The sequence below is a fragment of the Equus asinus genome, chromosome 3 (assembly GCF_041296235.1).
Source record: "Equus asinus isolate D_3611 breed Donkey chromosome 3, EquAss-T2T_v2, whole genome shotgun sequence".
Classification (NCBI taxonomy): Eukaryota; Metazoa; Chordata; class Mammalia; order Perissodactyla; family Equidae; genus Equus; species Equus asinus.
The window spans coordinates 79,166,805-79,180,390 of record NC_091792.1 but is presented as its reverse complement, the minus strand read 5'-3'; the positions used below and the strand labels follow the sequence as shown (position 1 = coordinate 79,180,390).

At 37.5% G+C, this 13,586-nt stretch overlaps 1 protein-coding gene across 3 annotated transcripts in view; it reads right to left on the bottom strand.

Annotated features, from left to right (window-relative positions):
* The window catches only part of MANBA (mannosidase beta), a 120,724-nt gene that overhangs the window by 62,034 nt on the left and 45,104 nt on the right, over positions 1–13,586 (bottom strand). For all 3 annotated transcript variants that reach the window (XM_044766393.2, XM_044766394.2, XM_044766392.2), the window contains exons 8-9: positions 2,249–2,400; positions 609–726 (exon numbers count right to left, since the gene is read on the bottom strand). In XM_044766393.2, coding sequence (XP_044622328.2) covers positions 609–726; positions 2,249–2,400 — 270 coding nt within the window. The remainder of the gene's footprint in view (positions 1–608; positions 727–2,248; positions 2,401–13,586) is intronic.

Here is a 13,586-nt window from a genome sequence, read left to right as displayed (position 1 = left end):
AGCCTCTATAAACTTAAAAAAATTGAAATAATAACAAGCATCTTCTCCAATCATAATGCTATAAAGCTAGAAATTAATTACAAGAAAAAAGCTGAGAAAGGGACAAAGATGTGGAGACTAAACAATATGCTATTGAACAAGCAATGGATCATTGAAGAAATTAAAGGAGAAATCAAAAAATATCTGGAAACAAATAAATTTTGGAGTACTTAACAGTATTAAGCACATTTTTTCTTTATTGACTATTTTTCCTCTCTCTAGTTCTTGATAGATCTCCTTACGGTTAAAATTTTTAAATATTTTATTTTTTATGCAAACCCTCATATCACAAAGAAAATTACAAAGAAAATGTAGATAGATATATACTTAGATATAACTAAACTAATATATAGAATGTCTATCATTTAAAAATAATCAAATAATTATGATGTTTGCTATCAGCTACGGCTCTGGGTTTGCAAGATGTCATTTATTCCTTCACAAAAAAATGCAACATCATGCCTGGCTCTGAGACAAGAAGGAGTGAGCAATATCGCCCATTCAGAGCATCAGAGGTCCAACTGAGGCTACAGTGACCCACCAACAAATAAATGCTGCCAGCCACTCACCATTATCCCCAGTTCATCACAGAGCTCGTAGAACTTGTCCTGCTCATAGACCCCTCCTCCCCACACCCGGAGAGTGTTCATGTTCGCATCCACAGCAGACTGCAGAAGGAGGCGCAATCTATAAAGAAGTTTTTAAAACAAATGCTAATCTGAAAATTTGAAAATGTTAAAAAAAAAAAGATTTATAAAACACATTGTGGTTAGCAAACACATAGAAAAACACATTTTAAAATTAGGATGGTTTGGATTTAATGCTAAGTGAAGAAAGTGAGACAAAATTATATATTTATTAACTATAACCACATAAAATAAACAAACCTAGAAAAATTATGGGTGATATCTTTTCTTTCTAAATTTTCAGTAATGTTATTATACTATTTTTAAAACTAAACTTTTGTCTTAAAGTTATTCCTATAGAAAAATACAGTTGTATACCTCGGAAAGTATGTGCTAATTTTAGATAACCATTGCAAACTGTAAGATGAAAATCAAAGTTTGAATATTAGTACCTCACTGACAATTATCTCCTTTTTTACAATTTCTCCAGTCCTGTACTTGTTTCTCTAGTAAATTTCCTTTCTGCTTTTCCAATTTCTATTCACATTACCCTCAGGAAAATCTAGAAATTTGCAGCCTCTTTGAGAGCATGTACCATCCATCTCCAAATAGCATCCAAAAAGGAAGGAGGAAACCCAATAGCAGGCTGGCGGGGACCCAGAGCACTGCTTTTCCAGCAAAGGCACCCATAGGCAGGGTCAGTAACTGGACCAGCTGTGACAAACAGCCACCACCGAAACCAGCCAGGAGAGAAGAGGAGCATTTGAAAAGGAAAGAGACAGCAAACTGTCTTTGTCTGCGTCTGGAGAATAATTCCATTTTCATATGAACTTCAAAACGATACACACATTCTGAAGTAAAAGAAAACTCCTACAACTTTTGGCAAAATTAGAGTTTAGTTACCAACCACATCTACGTTCTAAGCATCAAATAATATGCCACAGTGCATATTTATACATTTGTAAGTAAGTTAAATATGTTTATTTTCACTATTACAAAGATGATAGTTTATAAACTCAATCAGGAAATATAATTTTCTTGTAAAGTTCTATTCTCAAAGCTTCAGAAAAATACTTTAAATTTTTTTCCAGATCTAGAATTTTAAAGATTTTTTTAGGTTTTTGTATTAAGGAAAAGTAAAAGAACATGCAAATATCTTAGCATGAAGAGGTACATATGGGTTCCCATTTTTTTAAAAGCATGCACAAAAATATTTAAGGTACTTTTCAAAAACTGAAAAAGCCAAATTATTTTTTTCAGAGACTAACCCTGAATGTGCATTAGTAATTTCCTTGTTCCTCCAGAGAAAATATACAATAGCTTTCTCAAAATTGGATGGTTTCAGCAGTCTCAGTTTAGCTGTAAGACTATCTATAGTTCATTAGAATGGAATATATTATTTAAAAATTTTTTTCATTCTAAAGTTTCCAAAATTCTAGAATTCTGTATTACCTCTCAGTTCCTTCCACTGGAACTAAAGAAAGTAAAAACGGGTAATTCTTAAGCTTTGTGGGACTGTTAATAAAAAGAGGAACAAAAAGAACAAATATAGCACAAGGAAGAAAAGAAAGATGATCACTCACAAGTCAGAGGTTACTCGATCCTGGAATGAATCTGCTGGGATCCAGTTGGAGCCTTTCAGAAATATGGGAAGCCCATTAATTTTGAAGTAGAAACTCAGACCAGGAGACCCTTTTATAGGTTCTTCTATAAGTTCCACTGTCCTAAAATAAACCTATTACAAACAGAATTAAATACTCAATATCAAATTTAAAACAGAAGCAGCAAAAGAGATTTTTAAAAAAGGAAAGCAAACTTTTAAAGAATTTACTGAAATATAATTTAATGTTAATTTTCTATTTGCCATGAAGCGCTTAATGTGGAAGTGCACACTTCAGAAAAAATACATATATAAATTATTGCCAGATTCTGTTATTTTTTTTTAGAAGAAAAATACAGAAACCATTAAAGAGTGAAATATACCGTAGTCTTCCTTATGAAATAGGTATTTATAATTACATCGAAAGAAATATATTTGAAGATAACATTTCAAAGATAAAACAGAAACTGATACTATTTCACAAAAATGGAAAAAAAAGATGCCACCAGTTAAACTGATGCATGTTTGATTGAAAAACACGTTCTCATTTCAGTGTTGTTAAAATGTGCCAAAATGTGCATCTTAGAATCAAAGAAATGTAGTACTATACTACATAGAAATATAGTATTTCATAACTTAACAACTTTCCAATCTTAATAGCACAATACTGTAAAATCCACTTTGTTTACTGGGCAAGTTACTCCTAACTAATTATCACATTAAATCAACGTTCGAGAGCTCTGATATCAGGACCGGAGAGGTGAGCAGTGTTCCGAGGGGAGGACACACCCCCGTGTTATCCTTGCCACCTGGGAGGAAGCCAAGACCTCCGTCCTGTGACAGTCTAGCAGTTAAGCCCCAGCAGCAAGACCCTAGATAGAGAAGATCAATGTTCTTATCCAAATCTTCACTCTCTCCAGTCATAAACTCAGTCAGGGAATTAGGGACATGGTTCTACACCAATAAAGCCTAGCCTTGAACCAAGATTATACATTTCTTCTCCAACTAAAACAATTAATTAATTAATCAACTTATGTCATGTAATCAAAGTACCCACCATTCTTCCACTTTCTTACCCTCGCCCTTATCAATATGACATGACAAAAGATATCAGAGTTAACTCTATGAGAATCACCAGACAAGGCCTGGATGAGGAGGATCTTAATGTGGAATTATCATACCTGCTTTAGAGCTGCAAAACGTAAAAGATGTACAGTGATTTTCTGAGGTGACTTTTAAAGCTCTTTGAAGGTGGATTCAAACGTCTAGAAGCGTGGCTCTTTAAGAGTGGCCAGGGGACCACAGGAGGTCCCTGGGAACCCTTCAGGGGGTCCTTGAGTTCCCAACTGTTTTCATAGGAAAGCTAAGCATTATTTGCCTTTTTCACTTTCATTCTGAGTGTATGGTGGAACTTTCCAGAAGCTACACGATGTGTGATAACATCACCACTCTGACACTTAATGGAATGTGGCTTGTGTGTTCTAATTCTACAGAGGGTTAGGGTATGAAGAGGTGTGTCTTCATGGATTGTTTGTTCTTAGTACTACTACTGTGCTCTCACTAGCTGTCTCTGGTGATTGCTGCTATAGCCTCTATGCCTTTATTATGGTTCAACAGGTTCTTGTTTTGAATCCCAAATTTTCCCTGGCAACCTACACAGAAACACAACGGGACCGGGTACCTTTAGTTTCACAGTAATATTTTCAAGTTTTCAAATAAAAATTTTAATTTTAATTGAAACTCATTTTAGAGTTTAATAATATTTTATCTAATTCTAAAACAAAATTCATTTATAACACACTTTTTCCTAATTTAAGGATGAATTGTTATCTTATAATGGGATTCAAGACTAACATTCCCAACCTACAACAACACTGCCTACATCTAAAAATGCTGAAAAAAAATGAAACTGGCATTTCAAGAGTCCTCTGACTCAGGGATGGAAGGGTCTACTCCCGGGGAACTGGGTGAAATTACAAATAAGAAATGAAGTTATGATGAAAGCCAAATTTCTCTCAACTTTATAAGTATGAATAATTGATCTTGTGTCTTATGCAATGGAACATTTTTTAAATAATATTTATGATGCCAGTTAAGTTGCAGTGTTATTTTGAGACCAATCATTCAAAGTATAAAGAAAAAGGAATTGAATATTTTAAACTTAGATGTGATAAGCTCTATTATGTCACAATATATTGTTTTATATAGTATTGTACTGTTTTTCAAACTAGAAATGCAAAAGCCAGAAGCATCTTATAGGGTTGGCTGCCACGCAGCACTGGCTGGGGAAGCACACGTACCAGCCGAGAGTTTTACAGTTGATACTGCTGAATGCCTACTGGAGGAAAAGTCAGAAAAACAAAACCTCAGCACCGTCACCTTGCGACAACACAGGAACTCATCTGATTAAAGCTGTAGCTGCAGCATGAGACTCATCTGAAGAATCACACTTTTGCCTTACAAATGGGTGAATCTCCAGAACAACGGACTTGCTGTTTTGTTTGTATCTGTCTGTTACTCAGTACACTGAATCATCAAAGAGGATCTACGTGAATACGTGAATCATTGGCAACAAAATACAAGAGATGCTGAAATATTCAAAACACTGAAGAGCTGTTTTGAATCTCCAGGTTACCCTGCAACAGCGGGGTTACCATTTGCCCTGACAGCACAGAAGCGCTGCTGGTGCCTCAGCAGAGGTCAAGGCAGTAGCCCCCAGCTGTGCTAGGAGTCACCATGTCTTTCACCTTCCTGCATTAGCAGGAAAAAAACCATTTTCACTGAAGAATGTCCCTGACGACACAGTAAAAATTATTAATTCTATTCAATCACCACCTTGAGGACACATTATTGTAATAGTCTGCGTGATGAATTGGGCAATACGAATAAAGCACCAGGCACAAGGCTCTAGGAAAAGATCTGGGCCACTGCTTGAGGTGTAAGCCGAATTAGCCGTCCGGTCATGAAACTTCATTTTAACTTGAAAGAACTGCCAGGCAAACTAGTTATTCAGTCTTGGCTATTTGGCAGACATTTTCTTGAAAATGAATGAAGTGAGTCTTGTCACTTCAAGGAAAATAAGTAACAGTATTGTGGCGAATGAGAAAAACTCAAACTTATAAGTAAAAATTACTATTTAGGAAAACTTGTGTCCACTACCAGGAGCTTGAGAGTTTCCCAATACTTAAAGACTTTTCAGATGACAGCAATGATGATATTAGCAAATGTGAATGTCATACTATACAATGAAATGTTTTAACATTTGGAAATCTCAAGAGATCAGCATTTTTCAAATAACCTACGCATTATATTACAATATCACACATGGATAAAAGATCCATCAAGGGTACAAGATACATCAATAGATTTTAATGGAACAGAGAATGAAGAGTTCATTGAAACGGCTTCAGACACCACACTGTAACTAACCTTTAAGAAACTACCACTTGTTGAGCTGGCCCTGACAGCCTAGCAGTTAAAGTTCAGCGTGCTCCACTTTGGTGCGCCAGGTTCAGTTCCCGGGTGCAGAACCACACCACTCGTCTGTCAGCAGCCGTGCTGTGGCAGCGGCTCACATAGAAGAACTAGAAGGACTTACAACTAGATATACAACTATGTACTGGGACTTCGGGGAAGAAAAAAAAGAGGAAAATTGGCAACAGAAGTCAGCTCAAGGTAAATCTTTCCTAGTTTAAAAAAAAACAAAAAAGCCTAGCTATTTAAAAAAAAAAACACAAAAAACAGGGCCGACCCCATGGCCAAATGGTTAAAGTTCTGCATGCTCTGCTTCAGCGGCCCAGGTCACAGGTTCAGATCCCAGGTACAACCCACTACACTCATCAGCCATGCTGTGGAGGCATCCCATATATAAAGTAGAGGAAGACTGGCACAGATGTTAGCTCAGAGCTAATTTTCCTCAAGCAAAAAAAGAGTAAGATTGGCCATAGATGTTACCTCAGGGCAAATCTTCCCCAGCAAAAAAAAAAAAAAAAAAGAAGAAGAAAGCAAGCAAGAAAGAAACTACCACTTGTTAAGTTCTAGTGTTGCATCAAAGAACATCCAAAATTATCTGAAAAGGCTATTAAAGTCCTCTTCTCTTTTCCAAATACATATCCGTGTGAACTCAGATTTTCTTCAAATGCTTCAAGGAAAATAACATATTGCAAATTGATTGAATGCAAAAGCAGATGAGAATCCAGCTGTCTTCTATTAAGCAAGACATTAAAGAGATTTGCAAACATGTAAAACAATGTCATTATTCTAAGTTTTTTATTTTGTAAATATACTTATTTTTCATAAAATAACTTATAACATGTCATGATTTATTATTGTGATTTGAAATGAATATTTAATCCTCAGTTTTAATATTTACCTGCATAAAAGCACTTTGAGGTTCTCAACAATTTTTACAAACGTAAAGCAATCCTGAGTCCAGAAAAATTTGAAAACCACTAATCTAGAAAATAGAACTCATTTCTTTATATCTATTAATGCTACAAACAGTATTAACAATAAAACATGTTTCAATGTTTTTTCTTTTATGGGCAAATTTGCTCGTGAAACGACAGCTATTCCTATCTCCCAACTTGCACAATAACAATTTAATGACCCAGGTCAAAGTGAACCCTGCAGCTCCTGCCGACGCTGAGCACCAAGGCCGGCCATCATGGCCAGCCCTGCCCTGGGCGGTCTTCGGCTGGTCCCACTGGAGGGTCTGTGAAGAGTGTCAGCAACTGCCATGTCCTCTGCAGGCTTGAGAGACAACACAAAAGTCCCCTTCTACAACAGGTATCCTAGTTCAGAGAAAAGAATGGGTTCTGAAGGAGGGGTTTTGAAAAGACCCCCGAGTCTTTTCAAATTTTTTGCATCCATATTTGCATCCAGAGTGAAGTGTCTATTGTTATTATATTTTGAGCAGCCCAACAAAGTAAATTACTGTCTGGAAGTAGAAAAAAGGTGTAAATATCTATGAACCTAAATGTGCAAGTCAAGCAGTTTGAACTTTAAAATTTTTAATTTCCAAACTTTTCTATCTGTTGCTGAAGGTTCTATTAGCAACTCACTAGATAATTTTTTAATTGGCTGCATGATTTCATGTTTAAAATAGAAGAGTTGACTTTAAAAGTACAGGACAGCTGTACTGCAAAATGCATTTTCTAGAAAAGAGTTAGTTAAGAATTAGGAATATCTTAACTGAAGGGCTTAAGAGGCGTGTGACTGAGAAGTAAATATCGAGTTCTCAAGGTTCTTCCCCTGAGAGACCAAACATGACGACAGAGCGAACCGCTGGCTCATAAACTGGGTATTACTTCTCAGCTGTCTAGAATCAAATACCTAAGACGCTGTCACAGTGATACTAGATTTTCAAAAGAGTAATTTTCTCCTTAAAAAAAAACCACTTATTTCTAAATATTGGCAAATTTACCCAAAATATTGTTCAAATAATTTTCATGGATTTCCAAAATACACCTTCTAAAACCATCTCCCATCTACCATCGCGACTTTGAGAGACACCCGGTACCACAGCCCTGCCTGCCCCCAAGCACCCTCCTCGCCGTCTCTGTGGCCAGCGTATATTTGGAGTATCTGACACGAGATAGGATCGCTTTTTAACACCCTCCTCCCTGTAGGACAAAATTATTTTCAGTAATAATAATAAAATGAAATGAATAGGGGCCAGCCCCGTGGCCGAGTAGTAAGTTCATGTGCGCTCCGCTTCAGCGGCCCAGGGTTTCGCCAGTTCGAATCCTGGGCACCGACGTGGCACCGCTCGTCAGGCCATGCTGAGGCGGGGTCCCACATGCCACAGCTAGAAGGACCCACAACTAAAGATACACAACTATGTACTGGGGGGCTTTGGGAGAAGAAGAAGAAAAAAAAGACTGGCAACAGATGTTAGCTCAGGTGCCAATTTGAAAAAAAAAGAAAGAAAAGAAATGGGGCTGGCCCCGTGGCCAAGTGGTTGGGTTTGCGCCCTGGTCTGTGGCGGCCCAGGCTTTTGCCTGTTCGAGTCCTGGGCGCGGACATGGCACCGCTCATCGGGCCATGCTGCGGCGGCGTCCCACATGCCACAGCTAGGAGGACCCACAGCTAAGAATATACATCTATGTATGGGGGGGTCTTTGGGGATAAAAAGGAAAAATTAAGAAATCTAAAAAAAAAAAAGAAAAAAAAGAAATGAATAATGGTAACAGCCTAAAAAGAAACGCAGACATTAAAAGTTTTCTTTTATTTAACTTTATATGAATAACTCTGCCACTTTTTAAGTAAAATAAACATTATAGTATAAAAAAGGAAAAAGCAATGGAGTCATATTAACGTGTTTTTGAAAAAGGGAAATAACATATCTACATATTAGTTTGTTACAGTAATGAATAATAATATTTGCTATTTTGAGCCTTAACTTCAAAAAGGTCAAGAACTTTGTCAAAGTTGATCTTTGTATGCTTATGTTCTATAAAGAATATAGCCAGATCTGTCATAATTGATGATAAAACACACTTTATTAATTTTAATTTAGAAATGTTTTTTCAAATGAAGCCAAAGATACTTAAATATTTTGGGAAAATATTAGACATAAAGATAAGTTTGTCAGAGAGTCATAAAAATCTCACTTAACATTAAATTCCAAAAAATGTAGTAGTACTGCCGCCTTTGTTTTTTCGAGATACATTCAAACCGTTTACAAATGCCTCTGGGGTCAAGAAATTTCCACTTCTCAACTATTTCTTCTGCAAAATCAGAGAAAATGGCTAAATAATTGTGAACACAGACATTATCTGATCCATTGCTTTAGAACAAGCGTCCCGTTCTTGGTGAAAATGACTGGGGCGTTCAACACTGCTGTTTTCATTTCCCCAGGCACTGTAAGATCAGCATCTTTTGTTGTTTCTTCTGGCACTCTTCTTCAAAATCTGATTCTTTTTTTCTATGTAAATGTCCATTTCCTTACATTTTCTCTTTTACACAGTAAATAGCCTTCACCAAAATTTCTGTGCACTTATCTTCGAAGAAGAGCTTTAAAGCTTGGTGTTTCACTGTACTTTATTCAAGGCAGACTCCAGCTATTTGCAAATACATTTCTATGTGATTAACCTCATCCAAAATTCTACACCAGGAAAAAAATAATAATTCAGAAGAGAAAAACTGTGCTAGCAGAAGACAAAATCTAAGTTAATCCACGTATCCACATTTTCTTTGGAGCACAAAGTACTTCAAAGTTGACATTAACTTTTCAAAATCTAGCTTTACTGCATCTACCTTCAAAATGAGAATTCCATATTGTCCAAAAAGTCTTCCTGCAGCTTTTTCCAACGATGAGGTGAGATTAAGAAGAATGAATAAAATTCTTCCAAAGTTCCAGAAAACGTCACATATGAAGAAACATTTCCAAAAGAGCAAATTCCACAAGGTTCAAAGAATTACTTCCAGGAGGCACTAATCTCTTTGATTTTTGTATGAACTGTGAATACTGGCCACATACAAGCACTCCTATATCACTGACTACAGAGGTTCGTGAAACAATGACCCAGTTGTCTCAAGGTATCTTCTGTGAGCTCAGCAGCCGTCCATTTCAGCTCTAGCCCCTTCTACATGGACATAGCTGATTGACTCACACACTTCATCTCTGTATGAACCATCTGAAGTGCTATCAAAAAGAATCCTGAGGTATTTTGTTTTCTAATATCTGCCACTACTAAAGCATACCAGTGATGTCCTGGTTGGTTTTTTGTTTTTGGCAGGAAAGATTGGCCCTGAGCTAACATCTGTTGCCAATCTTCCTCTTTTTTTCCTCCCAAAACCCCAGTGCATGGTTGTGTATCCTAGTTGTAAGTCCTTCTAGTTCTTCTCTGTGAGCTGCCGCCACAGCATGGCTACTGACAGATGAGCAGTGTGGTTCTGCTCCTGGGGACCAAACCCAGGCCGCTGAGGCGGAGTGTGCCAAACTATAACCACTAGGCCATCAGGGCTGACTCTGATGTGATGCTTTATTTTGATTTTTTCTTTAGATTTAAAACAAATTACAAATAAAGAATAAATTTCAATTCTAAAGATATTAAAATTTGCACAACAGTTCACCTACCAAGCAAAGTATTACATGTTACACATCACAATTCACACTTTTCCCTAAATTTTTTTTTAATAAAGACTATTTTTTTTTTAGAGCAGTTTAAAGTTCACAGCAAAATTGAGAGGAGGGTACACAAAGTTCCCATAGATGTCCTGCCCCCACAATGCACAGTCTCCCCATTACCACCATCCCCCACTGCAGGGACAGAGTTGTCACAACTGATGAACCTCTCCTGACACATCATAGTCGCCCAAAGTGCACAGCTCACATGTGGTTCGCTCATGGTGCTGTATACTCTATGCACTGGGAGAAACGTATAATGACCTGCAGCCATCATTATGGTGTCATACACAGTAGGCCCACTGCCCTAAAAACCCTCTGTGCTCCACATCTTCATCCCTGCCTCCTCCTCTCAACACCTGGCAGCCACTCATCTTTTTACTGTCCCCATATTTTTGCCTTTTCCAGAGTGTCATGTACTTGAATCTTCCGAGTGGCTTCTGGTTCCTCCACATCTTTCCATGGCTTGATAATTCATTTCTTTTTAGCACTGAATAACATTTCATTGTCTGGATATACCACAGGCTATTTATCACTTCATTAACTGAAGGACATCTTGGTTGCTTCCAAGCTTTGGCAATTACGAATAAAGCTGCTTTAACATCTACGTGCAGGTTTTTATGTGGACATAAGTTTTCAACTCCTTTGGGTAAATACCAAGCAGACGGATTGCAGGATTGCATGGGAAGAGTACGTTCAGTTTTGTAAGAGGCTGCCAGGCTGTCTTCCAAAGCGACTGACTGCCCCATTTTGCATTCCCACCAGCAATGACTCAGAGTTCCCGTCGTTCCACATCCTCATCAGCATCTGGAATTGCCCGTGTTCTGGATTTTGGCCATTCTAACAGGTGTGTAGTGCTATTGCACTGTTGTTTTCATTTGTGTTTTTCTGATAACATACGATGTGGAGCATCTTTTCAGATGCTTATTTGCCATTTGTGTCTCTTCTTTGGTGAGGTTTCTATTAAGGTGTTGGCCCATTTTTTAATCGGGTTTTTTGTTTTCTTATTGTTGAGCTCTTTGTATATTTTGTTTAACAGATGCGTCTTTTGCAAACATTTCCTCCCAGTCTGTGACTTGTCTTCTCATTCTGTTGACATTGTCTTTGGCAGAGCACAAGTTTTTTAATTGTAATGAAGTCCAGCTTATCAATTATTTCTTTCTATTTAAAATTTTAAACATAAAAATAAAAACTCCAAGAGGTCACACTGAAGTAATTCACGTTGAGTTTCTTCTTTTTTATAATCACTGTTCTATCATTGTTTCTAATCTACTTTTAAATGCAATAATATGTAATACGACAGGGACTGTGGACATAAACTATGTCCAAAACAAGTTTAAAAGATCCAAAACTGTTAGGAACTTACTTTCAAAATGACTATATGAAGTTGAGTCTCCACAAGCCTGGGAACGACCACATAACTAAGTTCTCCAAATTCATTTCCATGTAGAATGCAACAATTATTAAAGGGTTAATAATAAAATGTGCTAAGTTAAATAAAAAGCCTACACATATATTATTAAAACTCAAGAATAATCGCACATGTGGGTAAAATTTAGAACAACAAAAGATTTTGTGGGTATGAGTATTTTATCACTGACATTGCATAGAATTGCCAGGACATACTACTAATAAAAAACAGGCCAACCTGTAGTCAACACACAATGTACCCACTTCACTGCCTATACCCAGGCTAAGTGCTCCCAGGCTCCTCTCGCCGACCCGGGTCAGCCACCGCAAGGAGCTGTTTTGGAAATGTTTAACTAACCTTTGATGGGGAGAAAGACAAAAGGAAGGTATACTGGGTTGAACAGCATCCCCTCAAAATTCATGTCACTCAGAAACTCAGAATGTGATCTTATTCGGAAAGCGGGTCTTTGCAGATTTAATTAAATGAGGTCGTACTGCATCAGGGTGGGCTCTAATCCAATGGCTGGTGTCCCTCTAAGAAAAGCAGAGACACACACGGGGAGAAGGCCATGGGATGACAGAGACAGAGATCAGAGTAAGGCGGCCACAAGCCAAGAAATGCCAAGGATTACCAGCAACCCCGAAGAGGCACGGAAGCATCCTCCCTGAGACTTCAGAAGGAACATGAGTCCTGTCAACACTTTGATTTGGGACTTCCAGCCTCAAGAACTGTGAGAAAATAAATTCTTTATGTTTTAAGCTACTCCATTTGTGATGGCTGCCCCAGGAAACTGAGGAAATACAAAAGGAGACACACTTCAGAACCTCTGTGAATCTCAGTATTGAGCAAAAGTGCAGAAGTGGTCAGAATACACCTGAATTATATTCTGAATTCCATATTTTTTGGCTATATACTTTTCAGGTCTTTAGAGAGCAAAGAGTAGCGCTCAGAAAGGAAAGGAAAAAGCCCCGCAGGCACTGTGCCCGCTCCCTCCCCTGCAGGCAGCACAGAGATGAACAGGGCACAGGAGAGCGGAGGATGGAAGTGAGATTCAAAACAAAGCGCCTTGGTGGGCTGCAGCCGGGCCCTCTGCAACCTCCCCGGATGGGAAGCCGGCAGTACAATTTCTATTTGTGGAACGCATACTACTACGTTATGTTTGCTATTCCCCTACAATAGTGTAAGTGGAGAACCTTGATGTGAGGTCCAACATAAACAGCAACTGCCTTCTGTTGCTTTCAGCAAAAAGATTTACCTTATATAGGGAATACTTGAGAGAGTCTTACAAAGTAAGATGTGCTAAAGAGAAATATCAACTAATGGATTTCCTATTTTCCAGAAACGTAAATCATAATTGTCATTCAAAAATATTTATTATGCTTTTAACACATGTTCCCTAGGCAAAGAAATATACTCCATTTATAGGATAAAAATATTCCTTCACCTGGACAGAAAATGGCAAACATAGTGATTGGAAAGGGTTTTTTTAATTCCATTTACCCAGAGCAACCTCTCCCACAACAATTTATACACAAAACTTTCTCTTTTGTTAAAAAATCAAGTCGGTTCCCCAAACTGATAAAACTGACTCTCCCAGACTCCCATTCTAAAGTCCCTCTTGAAATGACTTGTTTGACAAAACTTATAAATATCTCAACACTTATCTTTTCTTTTTAATTTATTTTTAAAGTGCCTGTTAACTTTTCCTTGTATTACCTCCCTTTATATTTAAACCATTTGCTCCAAAGTTGCTCCTTTCAACAATAAAAAAAAAAAATT